At 41.3% G+C, this 20,612-nt stretch overlaps 2 protein-coding genes across 3 annotated transcripts in view; one reads left to right on the top strand and one right to left on the bottom strand.

Moving 5' to 3' along the window:
* Positions 1 to 68: 68 nt before the first annotated feature.
* Positions 69 to 5,573, bottom strand: mle (maleless). Its single transcript, XM_064691744.1, has 5 exons — positions 5,415 to 5,573; positions 4,805 to 5,333; positions 3,371 to 3,689; positions 2,624 to 3,314; positions 69 to 2,563 (listed from the first exon to the last, which is right to left on the bottom strand). The coding sequence occupies exons 1-5, from the start codon at positions 5,488 to 5,490 to the stop codon at positions 69 to 71; spliced, it is 4,110 nt and encodes a 1,369-aa protein (XP_064547814.1). The 5' UTR covers positions 5,491 to 5,573.
* Positions 5,574 to 5,999: 426 nt separating this feature from the next.
* The window catches only part of Src42A (Tyrosine-protein kinase Src42A), a 51,365-nt gene continuing 36,752 nt past the window's right edge, over positions 6,000 to 20,612 (top strand). The window contains exons 1-2 of one of the 2 annotated variants that reach the window (XM_064691725.1): positions 6,000 to 7,101; positions 14,278 to 14,372. In XM_064691725.1, the coding sequence (XP_064547795.1) occupies positions 6,793 to 7,101; positions 14,278 to 14,372 (404 nt within the window). In that variant the 5' untranslated portion in view covers positions 6,000 to 6,792. The remainder of the gene's footprint in view (positions 7,102 to 14,277; positions 14,373 to 20,612) is intronic. The other variant, XM_064691723.1, reaches the window with a different exon arrangement.

Consider the following 20,612-nt stretch of genomic DNA (forward strand, 5'->3'; position numbering starts at 1 on the left):
AGATATTTTATTTTAAATGTAATCAGACATAATTAGAATATAGGTTTAATATTACAAAAAAAAAACATTTAAAAGCGACGATTGGAAAATGCGCCCCAGTTGCCTCCCGCGCTTTGGAAATTGTTGCCGCCGCCAAAACCTCCTGCTCCGCCAGAGTTAAAGCCGCCGCCTCCTCCTCCAGTATTGAAGCCGCCGCCGCCTCCTCCAGAGCTAAAGCCGCCTCCTCCTCCATTGTTGAAGCCATTGTCGCCTCCTCCGTAGCCGCCGTCACTTCCTCCATTATTGTAGCCATCATCGCTGCCGCCGCCGACGCCTCCTCCTCTATTGAAGCCACCACCGTTTCCATCATTAAAGCTACCGCCACCTCCTCCACTATTGAAGCCACCGCCACCTTCTCCACTACTGAAGCCACCGCCGCCTCCTCCACTATTGAAGCCTCCTCCACTGTTGAAGCCACCTCCTCCACTGTTGAAGCCACCGCCGCCGCCTCCACTATTGAAGCCACCTCCACGGTTGCCATAGCCTCCTCCGCCGCCTCCATAGCGACGACCGCCGCCGCCGCCGCCTCCATAGCCACCGCTTCTGCCACCGTAACCAGGACCACTATCGTAGCGCCCACGCTTAGCTGGTCCACCGCCGACGCTGCTGCCGCTGCTGGCAATGTTCCGCGACATGTGGGGCAACACGCCGGATTCACGCTGAAGCTCATAGTCGCCGGCATTCAGCACGCAAAGGTCCCTGATCACGCGCACCAGACGGGCATAGGGTTCGTCTAGCAGGAGTACATTGCTGGGATTGTCACAGGCAATGGTAATCAGATCCTCCAGGGCCGGTTTTAATGCGCCAATTTTGGCCGCATGCTCCGGATCCATTTCGAAGTTAAGCCAGTTATCCACGCGCACCAGGCCATTGGACGCCAGATCGATTTTGCGCGAACCAAAGATCATCACCTGCAGCGGCGCCACCATGGACAGTTGCTTGCAGGAGACGGCGCGTGTGCGTATCTTCTCGCCAAAGACAAAGAACGGATAGGGGAAGGTCACGGCCAGATTGCTGCAGTTCACCGAGGTCTTGTGCAGCAGGGCAGCTTTCGATTCGGTGGTCAGGACCTTGCGCTTCTCCTTGTGCACGCAAATATTGGGATAAAGACCGAGGCAGAGCAGGGCCAGCGCTATGTCCAGCTCGGGATCATCAGCATTGGCATCCACGTGATGGGGTAACATGCACTCCTCCGGAAAGCCAGCCTGCTGCAGCAGATCGAGCAGCTGGACCTTGGCATCGAACATCACATTCATTGTGGACATTTGCAGACCCTTCCAGTCGCAGATGCGCGCCTCCTCGTGCTCACCGCGTCGCTTGGCACTCTGCCACATCTGTGAGGCGACAATCATGGCCACATGATCGGAGCATTTGCGACCGCTGAGAGCCTTCTGATGATTGGCCAAACGGCGCTGTCCGATGTCCAAGGCGAACACCTCCGAGAAGGTGCTGGAATAGGAGGCCATGCTGGCCACCAGATCAGCGCAGCCGAACACCGCGCCCAGCACCAGCATCTTGCCCAGACGCGGCTCGACGGGCAAACGGGCCAGCAGGCGGCCCAACGGCGTCAGCTCATCATTGGCATCCAGGCAGCGCATATCGCGCAGCAAGACCTCCGCCTCGATGACAGCATCCACTGGCGGCGGCTCCAATGCCTTGGACAGGAAATGATGTATGGCGCCGAGGCGCAATAGCTTCACGGTTAGCGCAATCTCATGCAACGGTGTGCGGAACATTTCCGGCGTCAAGTTCTCCTCCAGCTGGGCGAAACGTGCGCGCGAGCAGAGCGTAAAGCAAAAGCCGGGACGCACACGTCCGGCTCGACCCTTGCGCTGCTCCAGATTGGTTTTGCTGGCCCAGACAGTCGCATAGCTGGTCAAATTGTTGTGCGACGTGAAGAGTTTCATGCGCGCCTTGCATATGTCCACAACGAAGACAATGTCATCAATGGTTATCGAAGTCTCGGCAATATTTGTGGACAAAATGATCTTGGTGATGCCATCGGGAACCGGTTCGAAGACTCTGCGTTGATCATCGCGCGGTATCTGCGAATGGCAGGGCAAGATGCGATATTGTTGCGGATCACCAAAATTGTTGGAGCTTTGCAGGAACTTCATCAGTGCAAAGATCAGATTCCAGCCGGGCAGAAAGACCAGAATGGCGCCGGGAATGTTTTTCGATTTGATGTGCACCAAAAGCGATTCGAGCAGCTCGAAGCTGACATCCGACTCAGACAGCATGGCCATGGCATTGCGTGTCTGCAGCGAGTACTTATCCTCGCACACTTTATTCAGATTCTGCTCGCCTTCCTCTAGATTATCGCTGAGCAACAGTTGCTCCTCATCGTCGGCCTCCTTGCGCTTGCGACGCGACTCCGCCGAGGGCACAAAGCCAGTCATTTGTATGATGTCCTCCATAAAGAATTGCTGCACCGGGAAGGCGCGTCCAGGCACCTCCAGCACGGGGCAGTCGCCAAAGTATTTCGAAAACAAAGTCGTATCAATTGTGGCGGACATCAAAATAACTAGAAAAAAGTGGAGTATGAGCATGAGGATTAAGAGCAAGAAATCCAGCTATGGCATACTGTGCAAATCAGGATAGGTGGCGACCATGTCGCGTAGAATGACCAACAAAAAGTCACTATTGACATCACGTTCGTGTATCTCGTCGACAATAATGTGCGATATGCCGCGCAGACCCGCCTCCAGTTTGCGCAGCAGCACGCCGACCGTGCAGAAGAGTATGGCGCCATACGGACGTGGAAAGACGGATTCAAAGCGCACCGAATAGCCAATAGTTTCGCCCAGTTGCTCGCAACGTTCGCGTGCAACGCGCTCAGCCACCGAAATGGCCGATATGCGACGCGGTTGGGTCACATAAATATTGGCATAGCCGCCCTGGCCCGAGCTAATATAATCATCGAGTATGTACTGGGCGATCTGTGTGGTCTTGCCGCAGCCGGTGTTGCCGCGTATAATGACAACCGGATTCTCGTTGATGGCGGTCATGATTTCCGAGCGCATCGCCGCAATGGGCAGCTTATCGCGAAACTCCAAGAACTGCCGATATTCGGCATTATTCTGGCGACGCTCGCACAACTGACGCTCGTACTCAATGGACAGATCATCCACCGCGGCGGTGGCCAGTTCGCCCTCATCGATGTTGCAAGCATGCCAGGCATTCCAGTTGGGCTGCGGCGGTGTCCAGGGTATGACGGCAATGTTCTCCTGGCGTGTCTCGATCTCCTGGCTGGTGTCCAAGCGATTCGTAGCGACCTACGCAATAAGCAGGATTAGAGTAGAGCTTCGAGAATAATGCTGGATGCACTTACAATCAGCGACATGGGCGCGGCATCGGGCTCTACTTTGATGTTGCGCGGATTAACCACGGGCAACTCCAGCTCCTTGATCACCTCGTCCACGCTATCGACAAGCTTCGGATCGAGCTTAACCGGATACGGCTTCAGTTGTTCGTCCTTCTTCTTTTTGAGTGTGCCGCTAAAGGCCTCGATTACCTTCAGATGGAATAGCTGACGCACCAGCGACAGGGCACACGATTTGCTGGCCGATTTCTTATTGGAGCCGGTCTCACGTGCGGTCACCTTACGCTTCAGTGCCGGCACAAATATGGACAGCTCCGCCATGAAGCTCCTGATGGGAGTGCAATAAACAATTTAATTGTTAATGCTTCGTGCACAACCTTGCCACACTTACCATAATATCGGTCAAGACATCGCAAAACCCAACATGCTGTGCGCAATTGATGGGAACTCTCTCGTTTTAAACGCTTTGCCGGCGCTTTCAGAGCCACAATGCGCACTCAATCTCAAATCAATATATGTATATATATAGATATCTTAAATCAATATATATGCAAGGCACCCTCCGAAGTGCGGTTGTCTTTACTTTTGTATCTGTTGTGCCAAATCGCTCTGAAAGCCCAGCCGCGCGACGCGGTTGTATTTATGTACAGTACACGCTCGATAGACGCAACACTCTTTCAATATACAAAAACTACACTAAACATATAGAAAGAAACAAAGTGAAAAGAAGAAGTTGTTAAGTCAGTTAAGAGCTGAGAAAGCCAACAAACTTTTTATACCCCTGCAGATGAGATCATAATATTGCCTATCTGCCTAATCCTCTAGAGATATTCTGTTTAAACTTGGTAGAGCTTGGACATGTTCATGTCGCAGTCGATCGGATCGAAGTACTATATCATTTAGCTGCCAAACCAAAGTCGTCTGCCATCATAAGAGCTTAACCAAACCCATAAATCGAAAAGCTTTATGATGAACATCGTATTGCTATATCATTTAGTAGCTCACATCGGAACAATCATTTGAATATATATATATATGCACATCTGAAAGGGTATTTGAGCTTCGGCTGACCGAAGCTAATTCTTCTTTCTCGTTAAAACTAAACCACAAAAAGATTGTAGACTACTTTTAGCTAAGAACATAAATCTGCCTAATATGAAAGAGTTAAATTATTGTGTGTGTGCACCTTATCGAGCGTTTACTGTCTTTATATGCTTGTTGCACATTTGCTTGCGGCATATCTCTCGGATGTTTGGTTTTGTTCACGAATTGCGCACAGCAGTCAATAACCCAAAACTTACGAGCTGCGCTCCAGATTTAGGCCAAAGCAAACGCCAAATCCAGTGCGCAGCTTGCCATACAGAAAAAAAAACAAATAAACATAGCTAAATCATAGAGAAACGCAGCCAAGCAGCTGGCTGACATGCCGGGCGGGCTACGTACCTGGCATGATCCGGGCCCACGGGCGTATACTTGTAATCGTCGCGTATGTTATTCGATTGTTTATATATATTCAAGCGATCCTTGGCGTTCTCAATGGTCCAGTTGCCATGTATGGCCGCATTCACGTCAATCGATTCGGCCTCGTTCATGTCCTTTTGCTCCTGGACATGGTCGATAATGTTGAAGCGGTCGCGTCCACCGTCATGATTCAGCGGGCGATACGCCTCGCCCAGATCCTGTGGCCCCCGCGTTGCATCGCCAAAGAAGCGTCGCTGCTGGCCACCCGTGATGCGTCCGCCGCCGCCGCCACCACCGCCGCCGCCTGCATCGCCACCATTCGCTGAAGCCGATCCAGCCGTATCCGCTGGCACATCTTTGGCATTCAGTTTGCCGACGCGCACCAGATAGTTGACATAATCGCGCGAGGCATTCTTCTCGGCGTCCTTTTTGTTGGTGGAGTTGCCCACGGCCACATATGGGCACTGATCCACGCGCACTTCGCACAGAAAACGCTGGCGGTGCTTCGGTCCTGAAAAATCAATATTGCTTAAAGAAACCAAGACAACAAAAAACTATGCTACCGGCTATTGTGACCGTGTATAGCACTTACCCGTTGGACGCACATCGAACTTGGGTTCGGTTTGATTCTTGGCACAATATGAAAATAAAAACGATTTTATATCCATTTTGTGCAAATATATAAATCAATGAAAAAAAAACGTTTCCAAATTAATTGGAGAGCTTCGCTTCCGTATCGAACGCTCGTCAAATGAAGAATAAATTTTCTGGGACTGGTAAGTTTTATTTAATGGTTCGTAAACGGTTCGCTCAGATGAATCACTGAACTAAATGAACACAACACGTTCGTTCATTGAGTATTTTCTGTTAACTCCGTACAAGTCTTCATTTTGAAGAGCCGTTAATATTCATAAATTTATTCAATTTTTAATTTTATTGATGCAATTTTTTACAAAACAATATTCAAAACAATTAAATATCCAAATCTTCTTTGATTATTTGAGCATTAGTGATAAAGGCACACAAATAATGCTTACAGTTGTTAACTATCGTAACTTAACATAATGTAGGTTAACATTATTCGATTTTAACACATCGATAGAAATGTTGTTGCATTTCGATATGAGTCGCTGAGCAAGCCTCTGATGGGCACACACGTATCGATGCTATCGCTTTAGCAGTGCTATCGTCTGTCGCGCAGGTTTTCGGGGAGCCATTTTCGCTGCAGCTGAAACTCGTAAATTAAATAACTTAAAAATGTAAAAGAAATGCAATAAGTGATCAAAAAGATTAGAATAATAATGTGTGCATGTGTTTTAATAGTTTATCAGTGTTTTTGAATTGTTTTTTTTAATGGTCGCGTTCGTCTTGTTGTTTGGCCATCAGCATCACACATACAACATATACACACACATACATGCAAAAAATAAGAAAAGTACATACGCCGAGTGTGTGTGTGTGTAAGCATTTAATTTAGTTAGAGAGTGCTGCAATAAATTATAATAGCCATAAACAGTGGCAGTGCGTGTAACAATAAATTGCAACACCCACAATAAGCCAACATAAATAAATTAATTAACTGACGCGGCGCTAGGTTCAACGCGCAACAAACATAGGCAGCAGAAGAGCGAGAGAGATAAGTGCCAACACCCCATGTTGATCGCGAGTGAGCAAATAAGCAACAACAACAACGAATTGTGAACTTGTGTGTGTGTTGGAGTTTGCATGCGTGTGTGTGTGTGTTTGTCGTCCTCAGTATAAACAAACGAGTGCAATTGAATTGTAATTGGCGTGCATTCAGCTGCGTGCGCGTCTGTGTGTGAGTGAAAGTAACAGTTAATCCACAACTGCAGCAGTAAAAACAACTTGGCTTCCATTCATTGCATTTAATACGTCACAACTTACGCACTGAGCGTACGTTATTTGGCTCCAGCTTCAGTGAATCTTCGACTCCCCACTTCAATCACACAATGGGCAATTGTCTACGCACACAAAAACCGGACAACGACAAACCACATGCTGGCGATGTACGCAATCCGCTGGATGATCCCGGCGCCAGCATTGGTGTGGTCGGCGTCGGTGTGGGCGTGCCGCAAATAGCCATGCCCATGCCCGGACAGCCGGCGGAGCAGATTCGTCCTGTGCCGCAGATACCCGAAAGCGATGCAGCCAATGCGAATGCCAAAATATTTGTCGCCCTCTACGACTACGATGCGCGCACAGACGAGGACTTGAGCTTCCGCAAGGGTGAGCACCTGGAGATACTGAATGACACACAGGTGAGTGAATCATAACGGTTCCAGCAATGTTGAGCGACAGAGAGAGAGAGAGAGAGCGCGCCCGCTGATAACGGTTTTTCAGTTAAATATCTTATCGAACGAATATTAATAAAAAAAAAACATTAATAACATTCATCCAATTGGATTCGCTCAGCCTTTTTCGCAGCTATGCATAAATTACAACTTTATTTAAAAGTTCGTGAAAGCTTTAATTATTCGATTCATTGAAGCTGAAGCGGACAGAGCTGCATGCAATTTCATGTTTAATCATGATTTTATTTTAGTCATGCAAACATTTGCTTTGACGTCACAAATGGTTGTTGTAACGACTTATCGATAGCTTTCAAACGATTTTTCGATAATTTTATATGTTATCAACAGTTGTGTAAAATATTCTTAAATATTTATAGATGTTATATGGCCAAAGCCATAATTTTCTTATCTTATTTAACTTAGATCTGGTTTTCTTAGCTTATTTTAATCGATTTTTTTTGTTATTTCCTTATCTCTTTCGATAAATACCTCTTATCAAACACTTTTTGATTGTTTACAAAATATTGTTTCTACTAGAAATCTATAATCATATTTCTGTGCTGCATTCCCAGCTACAAGAAACTTCCTAAAGCTTATTTTGTTATTTATTTTCCTAGCACAATTTGTGGTTTCATTTTCAGGTCTCAAATTACCGTATTTTCTCTATTATCCACAATTTTAAGCCATGCGTCATGCGGCACTTAGCCAAAAACGATCTCAGCTATAATTTGCAACTTTTTACTATGTTTTCTTCTTCTTTTGTTTTGCATTTTCCTACGCTTTTTGTTTCAATGTCATTTGCTTTCCGTTTTTTTTTTTTGAGAGCTGGCACAAAACCAGACGCTGTAATTGCGGCCAACTCTGCCGCCACTTGCCACTTGCCACTTGCCACTCGCCACTTGAAACAGCAACTCATAAAACCAGCCGCCAACAAAACTCAAACTCAAACTCAGACTCCAACTTGAAATACGGACTGCATTTTGTATGCACACGCCCGCCTCGCAATTTTCGTAGCTGGCTGGTTTTTATTTTTAGTATGCATACATATACCCTAACTGAAGGGTCATATCAGTTCAATGTGCAGCAGGAAAACATTTGCTGAGTTACAACTTTTACTTCAAGAGAAGTTAAGGTCTATGGGAGTTAGAAGATGTCAACCTTTTGCATAGCTATCTATGAGAGAGAGAGCCTGGTACTGAGAGCGAGAGAAAGAGAGAGAGGTCCTGAAAGATATCCTTCAGTGGAGCTGACCTTGGAGATGACTGAGGGTTATCTTTCTCGGACCTCTCTTTCTCTCTCTCTCTCTCTCTCTCTTTTTATCTCTCTCTATATCGCTCTCTCTCTATATCTCTCCCTCTCTCTCTCAGCTTCCCAGCTCTTCAGACTTCTTTTATGCGTTGATCACGAGGCAACTGTGCTTTTTATTATTAATTAATATCATAAAATATAAAGGAGTATCTCAGAAAGGGTATACAAATATCGGCAGGCCGATAATTTCTGTTTTTTTTTATAATTTCTGTTTGCTTTTGCCTTTGGTTTATAATTAAAGCAACAACTGCAGCAGCTCCACTTGAGTAAAATATATAAAAAACGAGATCAGACTGTCGCTAGCTGCCAAACATGCAGAGATAGTTGACATATTTTCGTGGCATATTCTATGATTAGCCAAGTGGAGGTCAGACCGCCAACCCAATCCAACCCAACCCAACCACCCACCCATCCATTACCGTTGGGATTTCAGATGCCTTTATATTGTGTCATACGGCGCATTCAACTCTTGCACAGATAAATATTATGGCATGCATATTTAAAGCGTTTACGTCAGCACACACAGCCGTGACCACCTTACGGCCAGCTAGCCTAGCGTGGGGTGGGGCTGTTGGCCAATTGCGGCCGCCTGGTCGCCTCGCTGACTGCTCAGACAAGTGGCGGCGCCTAAAGGCATGACGTCCACCTTTGGCTGACGGCCAAGAGTTGCGCGCTTCACTCACAATGGATTGGCCAAAAGGGGTTGGCGGCTATAATGTGCTGCAATTTTGGTAGCCCTGCTAATTGAACGCATCAAGATTTCTTCTGATGCCAACTCTCTCTCAATCGCCCTCTCTCTCTCAATCGCCCTCTCTCTCTCTCTCTCTCTCTCTCTCTCTCTCCCTCTCTCTCCCTCTCTCTCCCTCTCTCCCTCTGGCAGATGTGTCCCCCTGGCAAGTAGAGTAATCAGCCAGCAGCTCGCTGCTGCTGTTTCCGGTTGCGTTTAATTAACGTACAACTACAGCAACAGCAACAATTGCTTGCAATGGCAACAAACTTAAAAAACAACAACAAAAACATGTGAGTGCCGTATTCGAGCGGAAACGACTAGAAGTTACCCTGCAACCAGCGCTGAGCTGTCGTTGCCATCTTTCTGATTGCATTCCTAACAGAGTGAGGGGAGGAGGGGGAGGTGCCCAAAACTGAAAAATTCTTGATATTTATTAACTATAAAGTAATCGATATAGCAAACTTGGAGATTTAAGCTCTATATAACTTTCGAGTTATGCTTAAGCGATTGTGGCGGAAAATCGATTGCTATCGAACTTGGTGCAATGGGAGTTGTTATCGATAAATAAGAACTTTTTCAGCCTTTGGTATATTAATTGCTTTCTTCCTTCTGTTACAAACATTTTTGTAGCTTCATTAAACCCTTTTTACGCCCATTTGTAATGCAGAGTGTGCAAAAAGCTGCCCGGCTTCCTTTTGTTAACTTTTTACTTAACAACAACTTCGCGCCGCTCAACGTCATGCATAGAAATCAAAATAGTATGTTAAAATATTTTATGGGTGTGCCGTCTCGTCAGAGTTGCCGTCGTCTCTTCTTCTTCTTCGTCTGTTCATTGTCATTTGGCGGAGAAGCAGCGCATAAACACCAAACACAGAAGACACACACACACAAACACACAACTGCACACACTCATCTCGCACACACGCTCAGACTCTTACACTCATTCGCACACACACACGCACGCACACATTTGTGCAGTTTTGTCGCTTGCATATTGCACATTCTTTGCGTGTACAAGAAGAAAAAAAGAAAGAAAGAAAAAAAATGAGTCGCTTTCATATTGTGCAGCAAAGAAATCGCTTATGGGCTCGACAGGAAGCTAAGTGAAACCCTTCAAGGATAATCAACTATAGAGGGAGTAAGAGAGAGAGAGGGAGAGTGTGGGAGTGAGCGAGAAAGAGATTTTACACGCTTTTGTTTGCCTTTGTAGCCTCTTAGTCTGGGCTTATGTATGGGCTTTTAGTTCCATAGAAAAGTTCTAGATTATGTGTCAACTTTTAGAGCTAAAGAACATAAAAATTCATAAAATATTGCCAAGCACAAGTCAAGGCAATGCAAAACTGTTGAGGTCTTAGATAACTTGAGAAATATATCTAATAATTCCGTCTCAGATACTTGTTCTATCCTCAATCAAATTGTACCTACACTTATATCTCGACAGGTTTTATTTCTTAATCAACTAGTTGAAATTAATGTGTGTTAAGTAGAAGTAATACATCTCGAATAGTTCAAAAGTTATTGGACACAAATTGAGATAATTTTTGAGCATTTTCCACCAATTCGAGCAACCTTCTAAGTTAGAAGTTCTAACTGAATGTAAAACCAAGTGAATGTCCGCATTTGGGTCAATGTCTTATCTATGGGCTACGCTTAGCTGTAAAATTCTAGACTTAAACCTAACTAGAACAGAAATCATTAGTAAAAAAAACTCAAAATCCGAAATGATTTCTAAAGCTGACAACAAAAGAAAAACCGACTGTTATTTCACTTTCAAAGCGTAGCTAAGAATAAAATCACTTTAATTTTCATTGGAATCACAGCGCACATCAACACAGATTTGTATATATGTGTATATATATATACAGATATATATATATAGTATATATGTATTGTATATGCTTACAGTAGCTACCAAAAGGCAACAGCACGCGATTATGAAATGCACTTGTAAAGCAAAGAAACGTAAGCGTCAAAAGGGGAGCGAGAAGAGAGGAGAACAACAGCTAGTTAGAAAGAGAGCGAGGAGAGAGGAGAACAAGAGCTAGTTAGAAAGAGAGCGAGCGAGTAAAAAAAATCAAAGTAAACAACAAATAAACAATGAACCCTAAAACTGTGCTGTGTGTGTGTGTGTGTGTGCTGTGTTCATTGACCTTTCCGCAGAGTTTATCGTGTGCCAGGCTAATGATAGCAAAAGCCACTTGACTCCGCGAGCAGGGCGGCGGCGGGTGGACCAGCCGAGGGGGAGGGGTGGGGGGAGGCAGTCGATGGTTATTATCAGATAGGAGAAGATATCGCTTCGCATACAACAAAATCAATTGCAATTTATTGTGCATAATTTTGCTAAAAATAAACTAGTTTTTGTCCAAATCCCTCTGCATAGCTAACTGTTTCTGTTTTGCCCTCTTTTATCTAAGCCAAAGCGCTGCACAAATTTGGCAAAAGCGAGTTTCGGTTAAAGTTGTTAATGTTGTTGGGCTTTAACAAAACCCCGCGCCAGACATGGAAAGCGCGTAAGCACACCAAAACCAAAAGAAAAAATTAAAAAAAAAAAACAAGCAAAAACCGATTGTATAAAGTTTTTAATTTAATTTTCGTTTTTTTTTTCAACAACTTTTTCGTTTTATGTTTTTCATTTTTTTGTAACGAAGCGCAGCCAATGCGTGAATGGTAAATTGCACGAATATAAAGCACAATATGTAATAAAAATTGCAGAGTGAAAAACAGTAAAGCAAATAAACAAAGCCAGGCACAGTAAGGGGGTACGACTAGAAGGTTACCCTGTAAAGGCAGCTCACAAAATATTTGAGGTAAATAAATCAAGTTTGTGTAAGCCAAGTTTAAAGAATGAAGTTAGCTAAGCTACGCTGGAAAAGCTGAGGAAACAAAATAACAAGCAAGATAGAGGAAAATTTAAAATAAATATAAAGAAAACAAGCAAGATAACGGAAAATTTTAAATAAATACAAAATAACTAGCAAAACAGAAATAAATATAAAAAAAAACAAGAAAGAGAATGGAAAATTTGATATTTAAATAAAAAATGAAAAAATAACATACAAGATAGTGAAAAATTTTAAATAAATATAAAAAACAAGCAAGATTGAGGAAAATTTAAAATAAAATAACAAGTAAGATAAAGGAAAATTTTAAATAAAGATAAAATAAGCAAGATAGAGGAAAATTTGAAAATTTAATAAGAAGGAAAGACAAAGGAAAATTTAAAATTGAAATAAAAAAAATCAAGCAAGATAGAGGAAAATTTAAAATAAATTTATAAAACAAGTTAAATAGAGGAAAATTTGAAGTTTAATTAAGAAATAAATAAAAAAGCAAGATAAAGTAAAATTTAAAATTAATATTAAGCACAAGCAAGATGGAGGAAAATATAAAATAAATATAAAAGAACAAGCAAGATAGAGGAAAACTAACATATAAAAATGTTTAACTCTTATATGAATCATAAAAGTTTGTTGCAACATTCCCTGAGTGAAAGATGTTTTCTTATCAAAAAATTAGAAAAGAATTTATAGAGATTATTTGTTGAACTTTGAACATTTTAATGCCAATTCAGCTGTGGGAAATCGAAAAGATATATGTATATATATTTATTAACTTGCAGGCTATGGACTGCGCTATATTCTTTACAAATTGAATACGAATTTCGTTTCCCGAAGCAGACAGAAACGTATATGCTCCTTTCTAATTTGTAAACAGAGTATGCTGAACCAGGCTTCATAAATTGAAGTTCATCTCAATCTTAGTAAAAGCAAGACTTCCGCATTTCAGCTGTCAGTTGGACATATGCTCGCTGCACGCGCTGTTTACAGGGTATTGCAAACAGAAAAACCGTGGCTTGGCGTGTCTGCCTCCTCACAGTTGTTGTTGTTGTTGTTGTTGTTGTTGATTGTTGTTTGCTGCTGACTGGTTGCGTGAGTGTGCGATTTTTGATGTAGCCCCAAACAGCTGGGCCCGTCATCGCCCACTGCAAATTGATAGTCGAACAACAATCGAGCAAAACTTTTATTACCCGCCCAGACAAATATGAACTCTGTGTCCAACTACTGCGTTTGGCCAGCGACCATGCAGACGGAGTATTGCCTCCAAAATCATATAGTATATATATATATGGTATATATATGCATAACTCTCCATAGTTGTTGGTTGTTATTGCTGCTGTTGAATCGCAACCAATAAAAGACTGCGAAACACGTTTCGCATTAGCGAGATTTCAAGCAACGAAATGAAATTGTACGAATCTTAATTCATACGAAATTCGCGTTCGCTTTTATTTCACTCCTTGACGACAGCTAAATTAATTATAGTTAAAGCTTTTGTGTCAAATGTTATGTTCGAATGCAACAATCACAACAACAACAACAATCATAACAACTAACTGGCAGCTAGAAAAGTTGTTTCCCAATTAATCACAAAATTGTTTAGATTAAGCAAAATAAATCAAATGCGTTTACTTGCAGTAGTATTTCTGGCTTAAGCTTAAACAAAGACACAATTTGAATAGAAATATAAAATTATATTTAAATATGTTAGATTATTAAATTTTTATCGTTATTCACCAGCGAATTCTATTTTTGATATATTTCTGACTAAGCTCATTTTTCTGAAATTTATGACAAACTATGCTTAAATGTTGGCATATTAAATTCATTTAATTTTCCATCAAACTTTATGGCTTATAAATAATAAATCTATCTACATTCCGTCTTCTACAATTAAAATATATTAAAATATATTTATGCTTTATAAATAATAAATCTACATCAAATCCGCGCCTAGCTCAGTTTCAGTTGTTAACCAATTTTAATTGGTGAGTCAGTTGTGTTTATTTCCCATGTCTGGCGGCTATACGGCTATCTATATAGTATATATAGATACATATATATAGTTATATAAATAAAGCACAATCCATGTTTGACGCCTATCGCACATTTGTATTAAAACCAATTCCCTTGATAACCAGCCACTTAACCAGTAGCTTTATCTTGTGCCATTTTTTTTCACCCCACATTATATGGTATTTATAATTAAGTTTAACTGTTTATCTGCAGTTTATTTAATTTTATTGACGTATTGTTTCATATTTACAGGGTGACTGGTGGCTGGCGCGCAGCAAGAAGACGCGTCAGGAGGGATATATACCATCCAATTATGTGGCCAAATTGAAGTCTATCGAAGCAGAACCGTAAGTAACAAATAATTAACAGACTGTTAATGAAAATAAATAAAATAAGAATTAAATATTGATAATAATTAATATATAAAACAATATTTGAAGGCATTACTAACAAAAATATTTAAGCAAATTAATCAAAAAAGATTTCCAACATAAATTGAGTTAAATCTGAAATTAACCTGTGCACGCTCCCAGCCAGCTTGTGGTTTGTGTCTCTGCTAGATACACGCGCTGCCCAAAAGTATGCAGCGATTTCTTTGCCCGCGTCGCTGGGCAGCAAATTCAAATGAAATTTGTTTTTTTTTAATGAAATTGACTTGAATTTGCATTTTGTATTTAATTTGCATTCATTCATAATGTTTGTTATTTATGCTGCTGCCGGGCAATTGGCAAATTTCGTTATTGTTTTTTTTTTTTTTTTTTGTTGCTATAACAACAAATGTTGTGCATGTGTCTTGTGCCTGGCGCCAAGTTGCGTTTATATATGCTATTTGGTATTTGACATGCATATTCATAACCAAAAAAAATAAGACACAAAAATCATTAAAAAAAAATAAAAGACTAACTGACACAACAGCTGCTGTTGGCTTTGATATTTGGCGGAATTTCAATGCTGAGATTTCCTTTTAAAAAAGTATATATACATATGTATAGATAGAAAAAACTATAACAACTGTGTCAATTGGTTCGTAAACAAAAACGCAGCATAAACGCATTCAGAACTAACCTATCAATAGAAAATGCTGACAGCTTCTATATTACCTAATTAGTTTCCAATATCTATTGAGCAGCCCTCGCAATAATTGTGTGTCTCTATGTGTGTGTGTGTGTATCTGTGTGTGTGTGTGTGTGACATTAGCATTTGGGCAAAGCAATTAAGATTTGATGAGCAACCTTTGTGTGAACAGGCAGCCAGTTACATATCAATTGTTTTTAGCCAAATTGTAAACCGAGTTTCCGATTACAGAGCCCCAGTCAGTCGTTCGACTATTAATTTATTTATTATTTTAAGTACTTTTATTTATGCTTCCTCCCGCTCAAATTGATTTAAGTAAATGTTCTGTTTGCGTTTTCAGCACGTTGACAATTAAACCGAACGCGTGTCAGTGTCAAGTGTAAATGGCTGAAGGAAAAACAAAAAATAACATATAGACTTGACCCAAATTTGTTGTTTGTGACTGATTTTAAAGCCCTTAAATGATCAAGGATTAACTTTGTGTGGGTGTGTGTGTGTGTGGGAGGGAGGGGGAGAAGTTAGAGCCTTTTTCCTTCTTTGACACACATTCCTGGCCAGCCCCAGTCAAAGGCAGAGAAATGCAATACAGAAAACCGAAAACGAAATGAAACTAAAGAGAGCTGCATAAATTAAGTGAAAGAGAGAGCTACACATACTATAGAGAAAGAGAGCGAGATAAACACACACGCACACACACACAGATGTGTGTGTGTATATTTTAATAAATGGCCGTCTGCGTCTGGGCGTAGGGAAAAGTTCAAAAACCGGTAAATCGAACCAAAATACAACCACAAAAATTGTCATTAATTAAATTTATCTCGGCGCGTTGTTGTGCATAACGGTAAAACGGAGCCCAGAGACAGACACCTACCCCCTACCTTTCCCAATCCCCCCCCCCTCCCACCTCTCTCTCTCTCTTTCTCTCTCTCTGAATTGACAAGCAGCATTTCAGGCAACAAGTCAAGTAATTAACAATGTTTTGTTTTGTTTTGTTTTGTATTATTTTTATTTATTTTCATTTGTATTTTATTTTTAATCAGGCAATGCCCTTAATGCCACGCCCATTGCTTATATTTGTAATGGAAAATTTTGCGTTAGTTTTGTGCATTTCATGTGGAATTTCTTAAGCGCTTTTTCAAGGCCAGCCAAAGAAAACGCTCGTTGGCCATATTATTTTGGCCTAATTGCGGCGAATTGTGGCCCGTTTTGGCCTGTTTTATGGCCTCTTGTTGTCCATTTAATTGTATGCATAACTCAGCATTAAGTCTGGCAATTTCTTGTATTTATTTGCCGTGCAATAAATTGCATTTATCTGTAAGCAGCATCATCCAAAGCTTTCTTCCTCTTAAACTCTTAAACGGGCTGCACAATTTCTTTTCTTTACCCAATTTTTTGTATTTATTAGCAAATTTACATTAAGTGCTGTGCATCTTCTCAGAAGTGTGCCTCTTATTTCTCCTCTTTATTTGTTGGTCATTGTCATTGCATAATTTAAACCTTCTTTTTGTTGCTTTTGAGCACTCGTTAACTTGAATTCCTTTGATCAGTTTCTTTTTTTTGGGGGGATCTTTTTTATGCAAATACTGCACACACAATATATGAGGCTACTTCCGCCTGGTCACGAGACTTTATCAAGAAAACTGGGTCTATGCATATTAATTGGCTGCATTTGGAAATCTATTGCAAAAGTAGCGCCAGAAAATTGGTTAAAAGCCCCTGCCAAGCTGCGCTTTAATTAATGCATAAATTTGGGCTTAAATTTGATTATTTATAACTCATAAAAGAAAGTGTTTATTACTTTCTGGAAACATTGAAATCAAGTTACACTAAAATGATTTTCATTGGGGATTTGTGCTCAATAATAATAAGGCTTGTGTGTATTAAATAAATTTGTTCATTCTCCCATTATAAGGACAAAAAGTTTAAGGATGTGGCACAAAGAGGAATTGATAATAGGAACATGAAACTTATACGACTGAAAGCAGCACAGTTGAAAATAGGATGAAGTATGTACATATGTTTAAGGATGTGGCACAAAAGAGATTTGATAAAAGTAACACGGGACGTTAAAAGACCGAAAGTGGCACAGTTGATAAAACGTTCAAGGATGTGGGACAAAAGAGAATTGGTAAACTGCCTTTGAAGATTAACGGAATGATAATGGTGGGGCCACAATGAGAGGAAGAGATATATATGTATATATAGAGCGAGGGAGAGAGAGATAGAGAGAGTGAGTCAGAGTTTTCTCCGAGAGACACAGAGAAAAAAAGAGCGAGTAAGACAGAGATCAGGACAGAGAGTAAGAAGAGATAGAGATAGAGAAACAGAGTAAGGCTGACAAAGAGAGGGGAGACAGACAGAGTGAGTCAGAGAGAGAGGGAGAGTAAGAGAGAGAGAGAGAGTAAGAGAGAGAGAGAGAGAGAGTAAGAGAGAGAGAGAGAGTAAGAGAGAGAGAGAAAGTAAGATAGAGAGAGAGAGTAAGAGAGTAAGAGAGTAAGAGAGTAAGAGAGTAAGAGAGTAAGAGAGTAGGAGAGTAGGAGAGTAGGAGAGTAGGAGAGTAGGAGAGTAGGAGAGTAGGAGAGTAAGAGAGTAGGAGAGTAGGAGAGTAAGAGAGTAAGAGAGTAAGAGAGAGATAGTAAGACAAAGAGAGAGAGAGAGAGAGAGAGAGAAATTGATAGAATGGGTAGACAGCAAAAATAACTCTGGAATGTATCTAACCAGTCTACAAAACATGTACATTTCGCGCTGTGCACATACAATTCGTAAAGGTATATTCTTCGTAGGATTTCAGCCCATTATAGGCCCATCTTAATAGGCTCTTGCATGCCACATGCCATAGTCATAATGGCCATTCGACTGTAGGGTAGAGGATGTGGTCTGAAAGCAGGTTCACATGTCAACAGCCAATTGGCAGCAATTCGTATGCATTCGATAACGAGATAGATGACCTGATAGTAGCTCCTCTCGACCTGCTCTGCTGCAGACGCGACACAAGTGTAACCTATGTAGGTCACACGCAGCTGGAGGGAGCACGATATCCGGTGGGGAGGGGACGGCAGGGGGGAGACGCACATTAAACTGCAAAATGACGTCAGCGATTTCAAGAGTTAACAGCGCATTCGACAAGACGAGGCTAAAACTTGTTAAAATTCCCGTGAATTTTCATTGCCTCTTTGTCATTTATACATAAATATATACATATATATTTTTTTTGGGGGGAAATACCTGGTAGTTTGTCTGTTAATTGTATTCGCTTTCGTTTTTGTTGTCGTGTTTTTTTGTTGACTTCCGTTGATGGGAAAAACTGCGCGAATTGCAAACTATTTGGCAATTGGCTAAGCGTTTGAGCCGTAAAATCACAAATGGCCATTATCTGGCCACATAAATCGCTAATAATACGCCGTCCCGTCTGACTGCCAATGAGCCCAATGCGCAGGAGGCGCATCCAAAAAAAACGCCGAAAAACTCAAATCGGAAGTTCTATGGCGCATTGAACCCGCTTGCGAATTAGCACGAACCGAAGCGCCACCCACAAACCCAAAAAAACATATATAGAACTATAAATCACAACAATGGAACAGATGTCTATAGAGTAAATGGATTTATACAAAATATACATATACATATATGCAAACAAATATATATTTTTGATATTATACCCTAAACCCAAAAAGGGTATAATGTGTTTGTTTAAATGTATGTAACATGCAAAGGGAAGCAACTACGACCTTACTAAGTATATATATTCTTGATCAGCCGAGTCGATCTGGCCATGTCGTTCCATCCAACTCTCCACCTGTCTGTCCACCTGCCTGTCCTTCTTTCTGTCCGTCTGTCCGTGTGTTGAAACGCGTTGATCTCAGAACCTATAAGAGCTAGAGACTTGAACGTAGCTCCTCTAAGTTCCCACGCAGTATGAATTTGTTTCCGATAATCGATAACTTGCCGCGTTTCCAAGCAATCGATAAAAATCGTTATTGTAATTCTGTACTTTGAGCAAATCTCTTGGATTTCAAGAGCTAGAGTCTCCAAATTTGACACGTGGCTTCTAGAATAGTTTATACAGATGAAGTATCTTTCATTTTATAGCTATCGCTCATTTAAAGTTGGCAGAAGAGAGTTCAGGGTATTCCCTAGTCGCCAACTCCCGACTATAGCGCTCTTTTTTTTTTATCGTTTTAATAGGCGGCAAACGTTTCAATTGAAATGCGAAACTTACGCAAGTGCAAGCTTCAATTCAAATCTACAATTAACAATTGCTGCTGTTGTTGTTTTCTTTTTGTTGCTATCCACTCGATAGCTGCCTAGTTAGACGATCCAATTGATGCGTGTTTGCGTTTTTATTTCGTATATACATAGATATATATATATATAAATTTAATATGTTTGTGCGCGAAACTCATCTTCCGACACGGAAGGCGACGTCAGACGCGGCTGCTGTTTTTTTTTTTTATACTTTTTTTGTTTAATTTATTTGATTTTTTCGCTTTTAGTTGCTTTGAAATTGTCGCAGCGAAATTTTGTTTTTTTTTAGCCAAATTTCAATGTCAGTGGCACTCAACTCTCATGTGCATATTAATGGCTTTATTTAATTGTTCAATTCCATTCGAACTGCATACGCCTTTGCCTTTTGCGCTACATGTGACAAGTGAGAGGCAACGTTTTAAAAAATCCCAGCTCGGTCTAGCGAATTTAGCCTACTCCATTTTCTGTAAACACATCTCGCTTGGGAAGCTGCTAATTAGCTGCCTAAATGCTGTCAATACGATACGAATAAACATTACTCATAATTGCCGTGCTTGATTGTTACTATATTGTGAGTATATATGTATATATGCAGCTACAAGTCATGATTCGCAAATTCAATTGTTTGTTTTGCTGTGCTGCTTTTAAACATCCGTTTTTTTCCCATTTAAACTGAGATATTTCGATTTAAGCTTTCGGTAAGACTTTGCGGAAATAAATTTCCCCGCGCTGTGTCCATACCTTTTATAGGCAAAATATCCCACCGCTGTGTCGACTGCCTATAAAGGAAATTTAGAAAGGGAAATTCGAAAGGGACGTCAGGAAATTCCGATCGGGTTTAAACTCATTTTCGAAGATCTTTGAGAGGTTTTTTAAACATACCTCGGGAGAGGCCGGGGGATACCCACTATTATCCTATATAGACATAGGTCGAAATTTCCCACCCCTATAACTCGGTCAAATCTCATCAGATTTGCACGAGGTTTGTCTCTTTGTTCATGATTTTGTCTCTAGATCAATTTGTCATCTAAATCTGACAACACTATTCTTGGTCAAAATTCATGTGATAATGGTACCCTCAAATGTCCTATATAGACATAGGTCAAAATTTCCCAACCCCATAACTTGGTCAAATCTCATCCGATTTTCATAAGGAATGGCTCTTTGTTCATGGTTTGGCCTCAAGATCAACTTGGCATCTAAAAATGGCAACATGATTTTTGGTCAAAATTCAAGTAAAAAAGGTACTCTCAAATATCCTGTATAGA

This window comes from Drosophila montana, unplaced genomic scaffold (assembly GCF_035044405.1).
Source record: "Drosophila montana isolate Dmon_TW-CO22-7 unplaced genomic scaffold, ASM3504440v1 contig_3468_1, whole genome shotgun sequence".
Lineage (NCBI taxonomy): Eukaryota > Metazoa > Arthropoda > Insecta > Diptera > Drosophilidae > Drosophila > Drosophila montana.